Source organism: Epinephelus moara, chromosome 13, assembly GCF_006386435.1.
Source record: "Epinephelus moara isolate mb chromosome 13, YSFRI_EMoa_1.0, whole genome shotgun sequence".
In the NCBI taxonomy this organism is placed as follows: Eukaryota; Metazoa; Chordata; class Actinopteri; order Perciformes; family Serranidae; genus Epinephelus; species Epinephelus moara.
This window is the reverse complement of record NC_065518.1, coordinates 30,777,861-30,796,600: the sequence shown is the minus strand read 5'-3', so window position 1 is coordinate 30,796,600 and position 18,740 is coordinate 30,777,861. Positions and strand designations below refer to the sequence as shown.

General features: G+C 39.8%; 2 protein-coding genes across 2 annotated transcripts; both read right to left on the bottom strand.

Annotated features, from left to right (window-relative positions):
• Positions 1-945: 945 nt before the first annotated feature.
• On the bottom strand, positions 946-9,607 carry LOC126400281 (zinc finger protein 271-like). Its single transcript, XM_050060841.1, has 7 exons — positions 9,471-9,607; positions 7,662-7,864; positions 7,196-7,297; positions 6,980-7,075; positions 6,125-6,235; positions 5,509-5,632; positions 946-4,256 (listed from the first exon to the last, which is right to left on the bottom strand). The coding sequence occupies exons 1-7, from the start codon at positions 9,502-9,504 to the stop codon at positions 2,260-2,262; spliced, it is 2,667 nt and encodes an 888-aa protein (XP_049916798.1). The 5' UTR covers positions 9,505-9,607; the 3' UTR covers positions 946-2,259.
• Positions 9,608-12,075: 2,468 nt separating this feature from the next.
• kdelr2b (KDEL endoplasmic reticulum protein retention receptor 2b) lies at positions 12,076-18,185 on the bottom strand. Its single transcript, XM_050060251.1, has 5 exons — positions 17,936-18,185; positions 16,001-16,101; positions 15,617-15,775; positions 13,481-13,733; positions 12,076-13,304 (listed from the first exon to the last, which is right to left on the bottom strand). The coding sequence occupies exons 1-5, from the start codon at positions 18,024-18,026 to the stop codon at positions 13,270-13,272; spliced, it is 639 nt and encodes a 212-aa protein (XP_049916208.1). The 5' UTR covers positions 18,027-18,185; the 3' UTR covers positions 12,076-13,269.
• Between the last annotated feature and the right edge of the window lie 555 nt (positions 18,186-18,740).

Sequence of the window (18,740 nt, the reverse complement as noted above, 5' to 3'; positions counted from 1 at the left end):
TCCTTCTTTGATACAGATAAAAATACTTTTGTGCCTCGGTGAAAGCAGATCAAACTGTTAGAAATTAACTACAAATACAAAACACAGATACTGAATTTTTGAAGACAGCTTGCAGGCAGATTTGGAGGCTAGGCAGCATATTCTGTCAATTTTTTGGTTTCACTTTGATAATAAAGTATATTTTCTGGTCATCGTTGTCAAAGAATACAAATTAAAGTCAACACGTTTGAGTATTGTGGAATTTTTCTTGTTCAATTTCAACTTTAAATGTCTCAATGTATGTCAAGGAAAAAAGAAAACATTGACTGAACAGAAAGGCAGATCAGATTTGACTGATCTAATGCTTAAAGAGTACTGCACCAATTTAGCATTTTACCTCAATAACATTGTTGGCCTCATGATGGACATTTTTATTTTAATTATCAGAATCGATGCTGCACAATCAGACAGACTTATTTACTCCACGTATTCTTTTTTCAAGATTTAGGTGTGTAATGTTAATGTTGGTGTGCTGATCTCTGCTGCAGGTTAGAGCCTCAAGGCTACATTAGGCACTACTAACATTAACTAACACTAACCTGATTCTTTGACTGAACTCTTGGTCACATTGCATTGTAGGTAATTTGGGTTCCAGGTTTTGACAAGGAAGAATTTGTGAAATAGACGCTGTCTTTGGTGCTGACGCATCTATATAGAACATTTTAGAATGAAAAGTTGAATGAGGCATTCACTGGCCAAGCTTGTGTTAGTGCAAAATCCCTTAATTGTTTGAGCCCCCTTGTAAACACAAACCTGTTTGTAAACTTCTGTAGGTTTTAGAGATTCTCTACTTGTGAATTACACTTGGAATGGGCATTTTAAGCAATTTCCTTGTACAATCATTAAATTGATATAGAGAACTCAAGTACTCTAAAAAAAAATTGGACAAAAACAGAAAAACCAGGTCAATCCGAAATTCTTTTATTGAACAACCATATCTCAATTAGCCTATTAAACAATGAAGTCAAAGTTAGTATCAGGAAAAATCAGTCAATTTTGTGTTGCTGCCATTACATAGGTTAGAAGCAGTACTGAAGGACCATCTTCTTAGCCACTTTCTTCTTCTGGTCAGGACTTCCAAAATTTCCCATTTGTTTGTAAGCCAGTTTCTCTGATAGCCATTTATGCTTAAACAAATGCTCATTGCTCCAAAGTCCTGTTAATCCAAAAATACACACTCCCTGCAGTTATGCAATGTTTTTCGTGTCACATTTGAAATTAAAAAAACTGTCAACTAGAGTTATCTTTAAGTTATATTCCTTTCATCTGCACTGCGGCCTCTCTACCGTTGTCTGACTTCACTCTCATGTTTGTGTGTGTCTGCGTGTGTGTGGAGGAGGTCAGCATGCAGAGAGCAGGAGAGAGTCTGCAGCATGATGATACATAAAACCAAAACTTCAAAAAGTAATGATAAAAGAGCAGATAGCGGCAGAGCTAATTAATACTACTGTCTTGATTCATTTTGCCCCGGGCTGTTTAATGCCGGGTCTCAGTACCAATTCCTAGCCAGGCCACTCATAGGTTGCTTCTGGGCCGGATGTGGCCCGCAAGCCGCCAATTGAATAAACCATGAAGATGTTACATTTGTCAACAATTCTGTGGTGAATGTGCAGTTAAGTTCAAGTACAAAATCCACTTGGTTATAGGTAGGAATAGATTGTGTTTTGGCTTTAAACACCCACACACAAAAGTTGCTGGAAAAGCAGGGTGAAAAACATCTAGGTTCAGCGCCTCAAACGCCGCTGGGATACGCCATGTAGGGTGGATAGAAACACCCAAGATTGGTTGCTCAAACGCTACAATGAAACTGAAACTAACTGCAGTGAGTGTGTATTTTCGGAGAAATGGGACTTAAGAGCAATGGGCATTTGTTTCGGGAATAATGGGCTGTCAGAGAAATGATCCAATGGGACATTATTTGGACTAATGGGCTTTAGAATTTTGGTCCACTGGAACAATGGCATGGCACCGTACAACATCATCTTAGTTAGCACAAGCTTACATAGAAGCAGCTGCTAACATCCAACACAGAGATGTTAAACGGTCCCAACAAACCCACACGGAAACGGCTCAACTCTGTTGTTACACCCATTCAGAACCGTTAGCTTTATTTCTTTAATAGTTCAAAAAAAAAGTCATGTTCACATGTGAAAGGTTAGGCAGCTATTACTCTATACATTAAGTACCTGAGTACTCCATCAATGTTTCTGCCATGCATTTTTAATGCTTTTCAAAAGTATGTACAAGTTTTTTGTGTCTGTGCATGCTGTAGAGCTTAAGGAAGGCCTTGCCACAGATATGGCAAACAAATGGCTTTTCTCCTGAGTGTATTTTAGCATGTGCGTTGAGATAACACATTTGTATAAAGCCCTTACCACAGACACCACATTTATATGGTCTCTCTATACTATGATGCAAGAGGACATGCTTCTTCACTTCAGCAGTTGACCTGAAGTCCTTATCACAGTCAGGCACAGTGCATTTGAAAGGTTTCTCTCCTGTATGGATTAATTTATGTCTAGCCATTGTTGATGAAGAGACCATCTTCCCACAGTATGGGCACGGATGACGGAACAATTCATTTAAGTGTTTGGTCCTCTGGTGTTTTTTCAGGGCTCCTTTCTCTTTAAAGGATTTCTCACACTCGCTGCAAGAATACTTCCTCTCATTTCGAGACTCACTGTGAATGAAATTCAGGTGTCGCATGAAGTTGGACTTCTGGGCGAAAGTCTTACCGCACTCTGCGCACAGGTAGGGTTTCTCTCTGGTGTGGACTCTTTCATGGGAACTGAGATCTCCATCAGTTTTGAATCTCAAGGCACACTGAGGGCACTGGAAAGGTAGATGGCCCGTATGTTTCCACTCGTGTGCGATCAAAATTCGCAGCTTGGATACCGTTTTCGGGCAATAGTTGCATTTAAACGGCATGCTGATTTTATGGATGTTTTGGCAATGCCTGAGCAAGGGTTTGAAAAGAGTGAACGTCATGTCGCAGCGGTTACACTGAAACAGTGTGTGAGAAGCCTTGTGCCTTGCCAATGTTGCTGCATCTCGTAGAACCTTCCTACATACATTGCAGTACAGTTTATTGTGTGTCAGTTTGTGCCTTTCAAGAGAAACTCGGTACCTGAATGCCTCTTCGCATTCCTCACATTTGTAAAGATTCTTAGCTTCGTTCGGCTTCTGCGGATCTATCTGTTGTCGGCTGTACTCGAAGCAGGTTCTATTCAAGTGGAGCTTCAGAGATGAGAGGAGTTTAAACCTGCTGTCGCATCGAGGGCAGGCGTAATCACCGGTGGGAAAGTGGGTTTTCATGTGAGTTCTCAGGTTTGTGTTGATGTGCTCCTTGCAGATAAAACACAGGGTGTTCCGAGTCTTTTTTGAAGTGCTGGCTTTGATGTCAGAGATGTCCCGCTTTCTGCTGTTAGCTGATATATTTATATTTTTAGAACCCATGAAGGAAGGGTCCTCATTTGAGCAGCTAGACAGCGAATCACCTTCAGAACTACTGGCAGGAGTCACAAAGGAAGGCTCATCATCCGAGTAGCTGGACCAGGAATCAGCCATACTAGGGCTACTACTTGCAGCCTTATGGCAAGAGTTCTCATCAGAGTAGTAAGACCATGAGTCGTCTTCACTGCAATGACTGATAGGAGCCATATACGTGGAGTCGTCTTTGCCAAAGCTGCTTGACACCTCATTGTCAGGGATGTGTAAAATAGCCCCATTGGAGGGTTTTGTTTTCCTAGAAGCTGATTTGTAGACCTCGTCACGAAGACCTTTTTTCTCTTCCAACAGAATCTTTTTCATCTTCAGGCCTCTGTTTCGTCTCACAGGTCGAGACTGCAAAGAGTTCGGCATGTCCAGTCTTTTTAGCTGAACACGGCATTGTTTTAGAAGGCCAGTTGCATCCTCCACTTGACTCTGAGGAAGGCCTACATTTTCTTCATGTCTTGTAATGTCTCCAAAAAGCATCTCTGTTCCATTTTCACCAGGAGTCCAATGAGAGTCATCAACCTCCATCTCACTTGTCTGATCTTCAGCTGTGTCTATTTTTATCTCTGTTGTATGAGACAATGTTAAAGATTCCTTCTCCAAATCTGATGCATATGATAGCACATTATCCAAGACGTTGGCTTGGGGTTTATCTGTCTCGGTTCTCTCTCCAGAGGGAAGTTTGAGAGCTGAAATAATGCAGGCGCCATCCAAGGAACCATCTGAAAAGAAAAAAAAAACATTGCAATAAAATGGTGAAAAAGATTACATTGACACCCACTGTAAATAAACACTAATCTTAGTGTTAGAGAGTCAATCCCCCAATCCCAAATGAATCCCTTACAGACTCGTTGACTCAAGTCCTAAGCCCTTACAGACCTAGGACCAATTCCATTTCTTCCCCTTAGCCCTTGTCTTGGCCCTTCCCCTTGGTTTTGCGCGTTCATGTGAGGGGAAGTGGTGTCCCAATTCTCCGTTAGCTCTTAACCTGATGGAGAATTGGGACACCAATTCACATGAACACGCGAAACCAAAGGGAAGGGCCAAGACAAGGGCTAAGGGGAAGAAATGGAATTGGTCCAATATATTTTCACGTCTAACCAGGTGAATTAAGGGTTTCTTTTAACCAAACCAGAGCTGGTAACTGTTGGAACAGTGGAAAGACAAACCAAGACATTTTTCTGAGTTTTATTTGTTTTTTGACTTTGACTTTGAATGAAGTGTGTTCTACTATGATAAAATCAGTGTTTATTTAAATGGAGTCTGGTGGGCTTGGCGATGGCGATTTTGGGGCTTTTCTGTTTGAACAAAAAGGATCTTACTTTTTAACAAAAAGGTCTATCTCTGTAAAGATCCTTTCCATAATGTTGTCAGACACTTGAATAATAATCTGAGCCTGTCAGTGGCAAATACAGGCACTATTGGTGGATGTACATTGACGATGCACAAATGTCCAGAGTGATTACATTGCAGCCTGTTTTGCTGCTGCCGTCTGCAGCCCTCTTGATCAGTCCTGGACCAATTTCAATAATTGTTGTTTACATTAGTCTCTTAGACACAAAAACATGGGAACATAAGCCCCTTTTCCACCAAACACTTCGGTATGGTACCTTTGGAACCAAAAGTAACCCTTCAGACATGGTTCCTAGACCCTATGTCCGTTTAGTGTTTCCACCGCAAACAGTACCCTGAAAAATACCAAAGTTACTTCTTAAGAAAAAGCACAAATGCCTAAAATGTTTTAAAGTATACCGTTATCCCTTGTTGCAGTAAAACACTACTCCATGAATGTGCTCCTGTATTGTGCTATGATATACTATTCCACCCCTAATGGACACCCATTATACTTCCCAGCACCACAGCAAAGGTCAAATACGGGCCAAGTGTTGATGTTCTCAAAAAGTACAATGCTGAGGAAGAGACAATATTAAAGCCTTCAGTTATTAAAAGGAATTAGTAACTATAAATGCTTGCCATTGTGATCCAGTTGGCTGAGGTCTTTTTGATACTGCAGTAGGGTTTTGAGCTCCTCACATCGAGACACAGAGTCCATACATTCCTCCAGAACTGAGGATGCCTCACCAAACATGGAGGCAATCTTAAGACAATGAAAAGGAAAGGGAAAAAAAAAAAGGTAAGAGAAATGTACGACTATAAAAACACCGAAGTTGAAAGTAGGGCTGGGTGATATATCAATATCGAATTGATATCATGATATGAAACCAGATATCGTCTTAGATTTTAGATATTTATCATAAATGTTGTCATTTCCTAGTTTTAAAGGCTGCATTACAGTAAAGTGATGTTCTGACTCTTAGAGCTGTTCTATTATTTGCCTTCATCCTGAGTCATTATATCCACATTACTATTATTATATTTATCGAGAATCTCAATGTGTAAATATTTTGTAAGAGCACCAATAGTCAACTCTAGCATGTCTTTACAATATCATTATTGAGGAATTTTGCCAAAAAAATATTGTGATATCGGATTTTTTTCCCCCATATCACTCAGCCCTAGTTCAAAGCTAGCCATTAATGATATCAAAATGACCTTGTATTGTAACATTTTATGTCTGTTCTTTATATACCTGTTGGAAAGTCTGAAGAGGAAGAAACTGTTCAAGTCTGGACAGAAACTTCCACATCAAGGTGCAAAGTGCATCATCATATGTGGGACCAAACTCTTTGGGGAAAACATTCTGCAAGACATGACATGTTATATTTAGATTTTCAAAAACTGGAAAACACTTGAAAACTACAATGACTGAGGTCAATAAAGAATCAGAAATACAGGATTTTAACGATGCAAAATGCAAGGGGAGTACTCTGCCTTTAATAGTACACAATCATTCAATATACATTACAGAGTCACGTTTGGTATACCTTATTGTCCGTCCCTTCAAGGTAATGGGTTGATAGTAATATGCACTCAAAGCAAGGCTCACTCCATTAGTTTGACTGATTTTATTTAAAGGTCCAGTGTGTAGGATTTTGGGGGATATATTGGTAGAAATTAATTAATATGATATTCACGACTATGTTTTCTACAGAAATAGAATTCTATTTCTACGATGATTTTATTAGTGTGTAATCATCTCAAACTAACAATCGTTGTGTTTTTGTGACCTTAGAATGAGCCATTTATAACTACATGCATAGCGGGTCCTCTTTAGACTCTGTCATGTAGTTTCTACAGTGGCCCAGAATGGACAAACCAAACACTAGCTCTAGATTGGGCAATTTGCATTTCTGCATTGGCCACCATAGTTCTCCTATATGCTTGACACAGAGAAGTTTCAGTTGGTTACAATCTGCAAACTCACTGCTAGATGGCACTACATCCTACACACTAGACCTTTAAATCATGAATCTGGATGACCTTTCAGCACTTCATTTTTATTTTCATAAACAGATCAAATTTGAGGTAGGACAGTAACACTGACCTGAAAGAAGTGTTCCCTTTCATCAGGATTTTTCAGCAGCTTTTTAACTAGATCCACAAATTCTGGGTGTGGCACCTCTTGATTAGCATCACAAGCCTGCATATCATGACGTGAGCATTATACAGAATTGATTACATTGTCCAGTGTATGGTTTTTAAAGACACATCCATCTGATTTCTTACAAAGTCAATCAAAGTAACAACACTATAAACTCACCTCCATTACCCATGAGTCAATGAGCGTTTGCACTCTGTCCATATGAGGACGAACATTCTCAAAGTCAGCAGTAGCTTCAAACTGACATAACTCCAAAATGAGCTAAAACCACAAAGCAACAGTGTTACACAACCATAGTGGCAGAAAAAAACACTTCCTCTAAACCTCTAATTTAAAACACACAGCTGCAACAGTTTACATATTGTTTAGTTTAGTCAAGTCTACAAGCTCTATAAGCATTTCAACATGTATTTTTTGAAAGCATTTTTGGATTGACAAGAGAATTAACAGTTAATTCTTCAAATAAATTGTCTTGCATGTTTTTCAATCTTGGAGAATTCAGACACTAAAGCAGCTTCAATAACACAGTCACTATGTTCAGAATTTTAAAATGTTCTTTCACAGCAGCAGCAGTTAATATATGTGAATTGTTAGTGGTTAATAATCGAGCAATGCTCCTCCTCACCCGTGCTCTGAGGCCCAGGATAAGTTGGGCCCTCTGGCGAGTGGACAGTAGCTCTGGAACAATGTCTGTAACCATGGAAACAAACTCCTCAAGCATCCCATAATCAGTCACAACTTTCTGTTGGACGGTCTGCCATATCGCTGCGGAGACCAGTCGAATTGGTGGGACCAGCAGTCGCAGAACAGAGAGAGGAAGAGGGGTACCTGGATGTAAACAGCAGTGGGTCATTTCATCACCAATGGTTGTCTTGACTTATTGTTACTTCATCTTTTTGATGTTGTTTTGGGTTTTATATTAGCTCCAAACACTAACAGACACCAGATCAGTATTAATAAATATACATTACTTGTTCAAAGTGTGTGTATTTTAACTTCAATAGGCTTATTACTCCAAACAGCGTGTCACGTGGCTTGCTTCATATGTTTAGAGGAAGTCTATTTTTGAAAAACAATCTAATATCCTTGTTTACTTTTGGCACTTTTACGCCAACTGATCCATTAAATTGAACTTAGCTATAACATATAAGCTGTCACTTCATTCATGTATTTAAACTACCAATTCAACTTCTTTCAGTGATACAGATGGGTGATGAATTAAAAGAAAACCCGTGTCTTAGTAAGGTGCTGGGCCACCACGTGCCACCAGCACAGCTTTAGCGCACCTTGGCATTAATCCACAAGTCTCTGGAACTCTACTTGAGGGATGGAGCACCTTTCTTCCGAAAGATATTTCTATTCATTCATTAACTGTAACTGCTTGTGCTGTTCAGAGTCACAGGGGGGCTGATATGACTGACATTGGGCAAGAGTCGGGGTACACCTAGAGAGGTCGCCAGACTATCAGAGGGCTAACACAAACAGATTGACAACCATTTATGTTCACGTTCACACCTACAGACAATTTAAAGTCATCTTTGTGTCTTTGGACTGAAGAGGGAAGCTGCAGAACCCAGAGAATAAACCACAATGACACAGGGAAAACATGCTAACTACACACAGAAGGGACCAGGCGAGCCTCCGGGTTCAAACATAGAACCCTCTTGCTGTGAGGCCACCATACAAATCAAAATATTCCCTCATTTGCTGTTGTGATGATGGTGGTGAAGAACACTGTACACATCAGTCCAAAATCTCCCATAGGTGCTCAACTGAGTTGAGATCTGGTGACTGCAAAGGTCATAGCATTTGACTAAGATAACTTTCATACTCACTGAACCTTTTAGTGACACCTCGTGCCCTATGGATGGGGGCATTGTCATCCTGTCCTACTCAGTTATTCAGGTTTTTCCAGTAATTTGTCACCCATATGTTCAAACTGCCACCTCTGCATCTTTCAGCTTTGACAACTTTATCCCCATTCATACCTTCAGCTTCAGTTATTGCTGTAATGCAGCAAAATCTCAACATTTTAGACAAATTTCCCTCACTGTTATGATTTTATATTCAATGAAATAAGGCTTCTTCATACTCTTATGTGTAATAATCATAACATTAGCTGAAAACTACACAGTACACAGATATTGATTTAACGTTACCTGTCAAAAAAATAGACATGGGTCACTTTTACATTTAGAAAATATCAATATAATTTCGACAGTATGCTTTCCTCTGTATGTTACAGTATGGAACAACAATAAAACAAGATTGAAGGCCGATATTAGCTAAAAATGCTTTCTTCGTCTAAATATCTATCATGTATATGACATCATTCCTCCATGAGAATAAGTGAAGTAGCTTAACAGTTAGCTAACTCGGCTAACTATAAGTTAAACTTCAGTGTTTCCAGCGGTAATAATGAATAGATACTCACAAATAACGTTATCCTTTAAAATATTATTTTCCATCCTGTGTATCCACTGCACACAGATAGCGTATGTTGTGGCATAGATTTATTGATGAAAATAATTTCTCCTCCTTCTAATGCGCGTTAAAGTTGAGATCTTTGGTCCGACTGTGTTTTTGTTCCGGGTTGGCCGGGTCGACGGTTCCTAGCTCAAGTCATGTAAATTGTTGTACAGTCCAGCCCCGCCCAACCAACCCAGGTCAGCGTCTTATCACAGACACTGGGTTTTAATCTCGCTGTTGATAGACAGCAGATGATTTTTAATATGTGTTTCATGATGCTGGAGAGAGTACATGACGTGCGGAACCTTTAAGACATTATCTATGTTTTAAGGTAAGCCCTATTTTGTATCGAACCAGTGTGACACTGGTATGGAACCCCAAAGTGTTCAATATGTAATAAATAAATGTGTATTTATAAAATTAAATCATGAATTAATTGTTAAAATATACAAATGCATATTTCAATAAAGCAATAATTCGTGAAATGATTATAAGACATTATTAAAATTCAACTAATTTTTATACTCACTTCAACCCAGTGTAATTTCATCATTCCTATTTTCATAATGACAGTTTTATAAGATTTATTTTTTCCAAGAATAATGCAATTCATGTGACGATTCTTTTACTTCATGTCACTTTTTATTTCATAAGTCTTCCATCCCCCGTGCCTCTTACGCAAGCAAGTTTTAACAACAACTACCAGATTTAGCCTGTTAGCTCCTGTTAGCAATAACAATAATGATGTCAAAGTAAATCCAAGTGAACTACTACTGTCGTAAATAAACACGGACACAAAAATTAATACAATGCCAATATAGTGTATAAACATGGATTTTTTAAAAGGGCAAATTCTGTTTATATAAAAAATGAATGATGAAAAAGCACTTTATAGAATGACTTAAGTTTTGATATTTTTTTCAATAATTTCACATAGGATATATATTTTCCATACAATGTATTCATATAATTATTTATTTTATAATGTTTTATTTTTTGATATTAATATTTAGGGTTCCACACATGGCCTCTTGTATGGAGAGAAATTGGTCTCAAACCTAATGACAAATGCATGATCCACAAATAAAAGAGATAAAGATTTACCAATATGGATAATTTCACAGTCGCATTCTGTAGACATCTGTGAAAGTTTGTTGCATTTATTGAGAGATTATTGAATCTGCGTGCACAGATCACCCAATGTTTAGATCAGGTTCCATTTGTTCGAGGAGTTTTGAGACTCTTTACTTCCTCCATGAACAGATTATCTCCATACGCTTGGCCAGTCAATGTGGAAGCTGTAATGTCAGTTTCAAAATTGCACTTATATAGTCTTTTTTATGAACTCAAACATAGCTTAAAATGAATTAATACAATTGTTCAAGATTGCATTTTTACAGCTGTCACAATTTTCTTAAAAGGAACTTCACTGATTTTACACATGAACATGTGTTTACAGGTGTTAGGGAGAACTACTGCATATGTGAAGAAGTATAAAGCTTTAAGTGTCTCCAAAGGGAGCTGTGTGAAGACTGATGTAGTGATGTCACTTGAGTCAGCATCGGTCAGGTCTGAAGACTGTAAATTTAAAGGTGTCATAGAACTGCTTTGAGCTGGTTGTATTGCCGCTGTAAATAGGAGTTCATATTATGTTACTCATGTCACATCTTCTACATATAAAGTACATCCTTAAAGACTGACTGTGAACACCTCCTCTACTGAGGTATACTGCAGAATGCAGCTATACAGCAGCTGCCATTTCTTCTGTTTCTTTTTGGGTCCATTAAGAAAAGTGTATATCCAGTCGATAGTTTATGTATGTAATCTGGCAACACTTGCATATGCAAGTGCATTCATAGTTCATATTGTACTGTGTACAAAAGTTCTATAAAACTGTGGTTCTCTCTCTTTTTTTTAAGGTGTGTGTGTCAAAGACCCATAAATTGATGCACCCCCATTTGATAAAATTTTGCCTCAGGGACCTCCATGTGAAATGATTTTAGCTTTTGCAATAAAGATTACAATTCTATAAATGTCAACTACAGTTATGGAAATAATCATTGAGGAAGTGAAACCTATGATCAGAATAGTCACTCTTATGGCTGTTAGAGTGCTTTTCATTTCGCCACTGTGTCTCCTCTTCCTTCACTCGCATCTTTTCATGATGTCCTGGCTCCTCCTGAGTGAGGATGTAAGAGATGTGAGGAAGAGACATGTAGGATAGACCTGTTTCCTCACTCCAAGCAAGGAAACAGATCTATCCTAACAGCTTAAATACACCTCCTTGGGTAGTATTCAAGGGATTGGAAGATCCTCCATGATCTTCTCCATAAGACTACATTAACTGCTACTAGATTATCACAATCAAAACTCACACAGAGTTGTAGCTGGTCAAGTTGAACTGTGGGTAATGTAGGCAGCAGATTTTAACAAAAAAGAATGTGGCTCTGATGCAGCGATTTGGATCTTTTTTTCAATTCTCCATCGAGAGTCCAGCAATGTCAAAGGGCTGCAGTATTATATTTCTGGACTATTTTAAAATCATTGTAACCAAAGCATTGAGACAAACGTTTCCCATAAATTCTTTATTTGTGGTGGCAACATCATGCAAAAGCTCTGGGAAGAAACTAAGAGGAAACTTGGAATGATGCATAAAACCTAAAATGTAAGCAGATATGTCTCGAGAACTATGCAAGAATCAGTGTAACAGTGTTCGTAGGACTGTGCTCCTCTCTGACAGAGAGACTTAATTCTACTGCACAACTACAAACTCTGTTTATTGGAAACCTGGAAGAAGGTAAAACATAAATACATCTGCACCTAAGAGAAAAATTGAACACTTCCATTTCTGTTGTGATAATTCACATATAGCACAGTGAATTCACTCATCTCGAACATTTAACGGAGCCATCTGAAATGATGGGCTGGGCAGTGATGTATACTTACAGGCGATGAGGGGGTATTCAAATTAAGAAAGCCATTTACAGTGATGTGAGACCATTGGCATCCTGTTTCAACCCTTTACTTTCATTCACACAAAAGCAACTCATACCAATTTCGAAGGCATTCAAACAAAAAAAAGTGTTTGAAAAGAGAATGTTAAATTATGGCATCTACATTCAATTAATATTCTAACAAGGGCACGGGGGACTAAAATAGATAGTCTTTATACATGGGAATGCATAGTGGTCAGAAATAGAAGAGCAGAACATGAATAATTTGACCACCAAAGTTCTGAGGATTCAACAAATTCCTCCCCAAATTGATTCAGGAAAAACAATGCACATTTATTTCGATTGCAAATACTATTACAAACGCTTGAGTCAATAACATCCCACCACAAGAAGTCCGCTTCAATATCATACAGTGCCAAATCATAGGCAATTTTACATCTTCAGCTCTTATTCACCAATGTGTCAAATCTTCATAGCACACATTTTGCTGTAGAAAACTTTTCTCTCATTTTTTTTCTTCTTCCTTTATACAGAGTAATAAAAAAAGTTAAGGCAAGATGCATCAAACAGAAATCCGAAGGCCATGGACCAGCCTCTGCAGGTGTTCTGATTCCACCGATTCGGGATCAGAAGAAGGTGCAGTCAGCAGCTCCCATTCGCTCTCTGTCTCAGGCATCTTACACTGGCGGGAGGGGAAGAGGAGGAAGCGGTGGTGGAGGGTGGGGTGGGGGCTGTCAGAGGTGTCCGCTACCAATCCTCCTCCCCTCCGATGCCCCTCTATGAGTCTGCCAAAACGTTCCTCTTTGGCACTTAAGCTGGCAGACTCAGCTTCTTTCCTTTCAGTACTGAAACGAGACAGGAAGGCGTTTTGTTAACACAGTGACAGATGGACAGCATGCATAACAGCAAGAAAACAGAATGATGGAACCGCAGGTTGTCATCAACTTTATTTATTGTTTCATCACCCACTACCACAACAAAAAGCCTTTATGAAATGAAACACCAATGCAGCAGCACTCACCTTTTGTTACATACAAATAGAAGAAGTCGCAGTAGAGGATAGTCTGCACCACCCCAGCCACGATGGCAATCATGTCAAAGAAGCCCTCAAAGTAGAACCTCCATATCCAGTTGATGAGGTAGAGGGCTCTGTAGAGTCCCAGGAAGAACAGGTAGTGGGTGGTGATGGTCTCAGCCTCACCAGTCTTGCTGATCATGAAGAGCTGTGGCAGGATGGCCACCGACTCCAAGTAGATGGAGAATGTCCACAGAATCTGGGCAAAATGAAAAGAGAGTGTGTGTTGTTTGGGAAATAATGGGTGGCTGTCTGAGAAGGGAAAAGAGCACCGTTGCGTATTGACTGAATTCAAATACATTTGCACAGAGATGTTTATCATTCCCAACTGCACGATATGCCTGTGTGAAACAATCCTGCTGGAGCACTGCACTAACAAACTAGCTTTACTGTGTAAAGCTTCAGGCCTGTAGTCGGTACACCAATGGTATCTTTTTGTGTGCGTCATGTATTTCAATTAGGACATGCAATGCCCAGTGCAAAGAAAGTTAAGAGACAGAGTGTAGTCAGTGTGTTGCATTAGCCTGGCATGCACAATCATTTTTCGTAAAGTGTTGTCACTTAGGGTTGCACAGCATAAGATTTTCACAATATGATAACGATCTCAGAAAATATCAGTTTCACAATATATACGGTATTACTATCATTATATACTGTATTGTTATTACCATTATTATTATCAGTTACAATGACCTTTGAAAAAAAGCACAAGGTTTTTTTGGTTAAACAAATGCTTGATTATAATTGAAACTTAAACTATTTCATTTAATTGGAGTCTGTGTAAAACATCTGACAGGTAGCTGCGGAGGAAAGGAGATATGCACACGTGAGTGAGAATGTTTGTGGTTAACACAAGCTTAAAATATATTCAAGCTTTGTTCTACAACATAAAATACTTAAGTAAATACCCCACTTGTCGATTTTGAAGCCTTTACAGTCTTAAAAAAGGTGGTTGCGAACAAGTGGCTAAATGAGACTGCAGAACATCATCAAGCTTTTACAGCAACTACAACTTCATTCCTGCAGCACTCCATATTTTGGTGATTTCAAGATTGATTTAGGATTGGGCAGTACTATGGTATAACAGAGTATATAGAAATCTTTAAGGTATGATTTTCAATACTGTCATAAAAAACATCACCCCTCTCTTTCTATTAAACTAATACGGAGATGCTGTATTGAGGTGATATAGTGCACAGCATACGCCACCAGAGGTCAGTCTCTACTAGTGGAACAGGCAGCTGCACTGAGAAGGATGGCAACTGCGAGTGGTTGGGATAACATTACAGGACTAGTAAAAAGCCAGCGAGTAACACAGAGAGAGACAACGGGGAAAAACAGTGTGTAGAACCAACATATTTTCACATCTAACTCAGTGAATTAAGAGTTTATTTCAAGGTGGGAGGTGATTAATAGAACTGTGGATTTAGTAATAAAGATGGTTTTGGTTTTTTATTTTGTTTCTGTTGAGTTCAAATAAATTTGCTCTAGAATGAATTAAAGGGATACTTTGACTATTTTCAACCAGGTCTGTGTGACCGCGTGTGGGGAGTGTGTGCAGATGAAAGGTGTTAGGGCGCCCCCTGTGCAGCCAGCTTCTCGAGCTCCCTGCCCGTCCAGCCAAAATCCACCGGATAATGTGAAACATATCACTGATGACCTGAAATGAACTGTTTCTAGTAATCCAGCTGATTTTTGCTCACGGCATAGGCGGGGAGTCAAACACTGTTCATCTGCACACACTCCCCACACTGTGGTGACTCAGACCTGGTTGAAAATCAGCATAGTATCCCTTTAACAAGGCAATGAAGTTAGTGTTAAGTAAAAGAGAAACTCCTGAATTCGGACGGTATGATCAAGGTAGACAGACTGATGTGTAAACAAACAAAAGGAAAGAAGTTAAAGTGAATCTCGACTTTATTGGATAATAATGTCATATAAATCTGTTATGACTGGAGTCTCTATTTACAATGACCACCAGAGATTGACCTGTCTGTTGAGCTGTCTGGTTAAATAACATTCAGAAACATCTCTGCTGTATGAAAGTGGTATCAGGGTATGTGTGTGGGCAGTATTTCTGACCTCCAGGGGAGAGAAGTCATGGTTAACCAGGAAAGCCAATCCACCAACAGGTACAACCAGGAACTCCACTCTGAACGTGTCATGGTTCCCATCATAAGTTGCCTTGAATTTCATGTAGATCAGGTACACAGTGGCATACGCACACCCGATGTAGATGATCTGAAAAACACAGATAAAACATGAAAGACACGTATTTTCTTATTCCACTGTGTACGGATGTGTCATTAATATGGTCAAGCAGCAACGTCACATTACATCTTGCTATGCACCGTCATCCTTCAGCAAACAGGTGTGTCAGCTTGGGGTGCTAGTTTAGCCTGAACACTGTGTGTTTAGTCAGTGCTACAGGATATGACAATGAGGAGCAATGTGTGAGTGTTTCACCTTCATGGTGGTGTTGTAGAGAGAGATGAAGGAGGTGAGCAGGTCCAAGTAGCGAGTGGTAAACACCAAGGCAAACAGGACCTGACTCTTTCCGGAAATGCCTGTGAGGAGACAGCAGAGGGCATTCAGACAGTTTAACATCCCAGACAGAGGTTTATATCGAGCTTCTTGGCATTTAAATGGATAGTTCTGTCATGCTGTCATCTAGAGGACAATCTCTCCATCCAGACAGCTTTGATGCCTCTTTCTTATGTTTTAAGGTAGCAGCTATAGCTCACTCTGGTACAACACACAAAATTACATTTGGTTTGCTGTTCTTAAACTTTACCACAAACCCAACACACTGCCCCACATCTCTGGTACTCTCTAACCAACATATGCCTGCTCACTTTATCTCCCAACACAACTTTCTATTGATTCACAATCCAATATTCACTTCCTATATTATATAGATTCTTTGCATCTATATAATAAAGGATCTATATGATTTTTGCTGAAATCACAAAGTCTGCCACGATGCAATTCAAGAGCCTGCGATCAATAAAGGCGTACCTCAAAGACGACGATATGAATCGATATTTTCACTTTGCACCATTTTTTTTTAACCCCAATTTCGCTTGCTTCAGAAAAAAACATGACATTGTACACTGGTACACCAGCAGCATAAGCAGTCACTAACTTAGCTTTAGCTGCATTTACAGACATTCCAAGTGCACAGATTGACTTAACTATTTGGTGTCTTTAGAAGGGTGATGGGGCTCAGGAAGCTTTTACTATTTTTCATACAAAGTTCATACATACATAGTTTATTCAGCCAATCTTAATTTAGTTATGGCACTAATTACTTAAGTCATTTTTTGTTTTTAATGCAAAAAATGTCCCTAGGCAATCAGTCCCACTTTTCCCCTCACAATGATACCCCTGGTCTCCACAGTCTTCATCCTCACCTACACTTGTAGCAAGCCTCTCTGTTTATTTGGTGTGTTAGCAAGTGACAACATGTTCCCCTCAGTTACACCCACTGTCACACTAGGAAGGGGGCGTCATCAACGATCACTACACTAACAATAGCTAAACATAGTAGTGCTACCAGTTATAAAACATATATACTGCATTAGATGGTTTGATTCTGGTGCTGACACGCAAGTCTGATATGCAGCTGTTCAGAACAGTAGGGCTTCAACAAGATTGAGTCGTATGAAGACATTTAATCTCAAGCAAACAGCAGTAATGACACAACTCAGGTGACTGTGTAGCGGAGATACAGTCCTAACCTTTGACCGCGTGAAAACACAGCTAAGTTTCGTCATGATAACACAGCATGCAGCTATTAACTATTCTTGCAACCCTACTGAGCAAAAGCATGTACCCAGTCACTGATTTTGCATCTCCAGTTGTCAGCTAGTGAGCACTCTGTGCTGCCACGTCAGAGAGATCACACTGGGCTAAGTTAACGTATGGGAATTACAGGGGGCCAGCGTGAAACGTGAAGCTAGCACAGGTTTCCCCAACAGTTGAAAGGACGAGGCCCAAAATGCCAAACTGACAAATGCTGTGGCCCTCTGGTCCCCTGGTCCCTAATGTTACTTGACGTTACTGCGGGGCCCGCTGCACTGTCGAGGTTAGCTAGCAACAAAGCCGCTGCTAGCTGGACTTTACAGGTGCTTCCTCCCGATATGAGCAATAATTAAGTTTTGCGTCGCACCTCGTCATGTTTGAAAGAGTGGCAGTCTCAGAAATGACTCGCTAACGACAGTGTTACTAGCCAACTAGCTAAGGTTAGCCGAGAACTCGCTAATGAGCTTCAACTATAGGAGAAGTTTCACAGTAGAGACATTTTACCATCTAGTTAAATTGTACATTTACATAACTGTACACATTATATGCAAACCATGGGTTCAAGCAAACTGTGAGTAAAGGTATGTGACTACTCACCGGCACAGGACCTGGTTTTCCATATTTTTAGCAGCAGGATGATGATGGCTGCTAGGTGGGAGAGATCGCCGGTTAGCCTAAAAATGTTCATGTTTGCAGGAGCTCCAGCGGACGTAAAGCAAATTAAGTCTCTATAAGGAGCTCAGTTCGTCTGCGTTAAAGATTAATTGATACCCTGACAGTGTTGAGTGACACCGTGACACTAGAATAGACTGAATCTGGCTTCAGAAGATGGGAAAATGGCGAGCAGAGCGCGACGTGGCTTGGGGACGTGGCCAAGACAGCAGTACCCAATGCAAGACGGGAAACCTTCGTGCGCTCAGCCAATCAGAAGACAGGGGTGCCTGATTAGTATAATTTATGCGCTATGAATGCTGCCTCCAAGCTCCATCGAAAATACTGTAAATCCGAGTTTCCTCTTTTAGTTCCTAGGTTGCCATTTACAGGGAAATGCACCAGGAAATTCATCTCGGCTATGTGGAGAGAACACTCGACGTTACATGAACTGTCACATTTTAATTTAAACTAAAAGAGAACTGCTGTTTTATCAGAGAAGTGTCAATGTGTTATAGCAGGAAACCACTAATGTACTTCCACCTTTCTGGTTTGTGGCTGATTTCGTAAGTGTGAATTCGTTGGGCTGAGCTCGGGGTTGAAATATTTTTTTTTTGTACACCTGCCACTGTGGCTGGTGGAAGCCAAAATTCACCAGTCACTCAAGAGTATCGTTGTTTGTTTGTTTGTTTGTTTGTTTTTGTGTGTGTGTGTGTGTGTGTGTGTGTGTGTGTGTGTGGAGGGCAGCAGT

Coding starts and splice junctions, on each gene's coding strand:
- LOC126400281 (XM_050060841.1), bottom strand. CDS start 9,504: ATGGAAAATAATATTTTAAAGGATAACGTTATTT. Junction 6,236..6,979: donor AAAGGGAACACTTCTTTCAG/GTCAGTGTTACT, acceptor CATGTCTTGCAG/AATGTTTTCCCCAAAGAGTT. Junction 5,633..6,124: donor CTCTTCAGACTTTCCAACAG/GTATATAAAGAA, acceptor CATTGTCTTAAG/ATTGCCTCCATGTTTGGTGA.
- kdelr2b (XM_050060251.1), bottom strand. CDS start 18,026: ATGAACATTTTTAGGCTAACCGGCGATCTCTCCCACCTAGCAGCCATC. Junction 16,102..17,935: donor GAAAACCAGGTCCTGTGCCG/GTGAGTAGTCAC, acceptor GTCTCCTCACAG/GCATTTCCGGAAAGAGTCAG. Junction 15,776..16,000: donor TCTACAACACCACCATGAAG/GTGAAACACTCA, acceptor TGTGTTTTTCAG/ATCATCTACATCGGGTGTGC.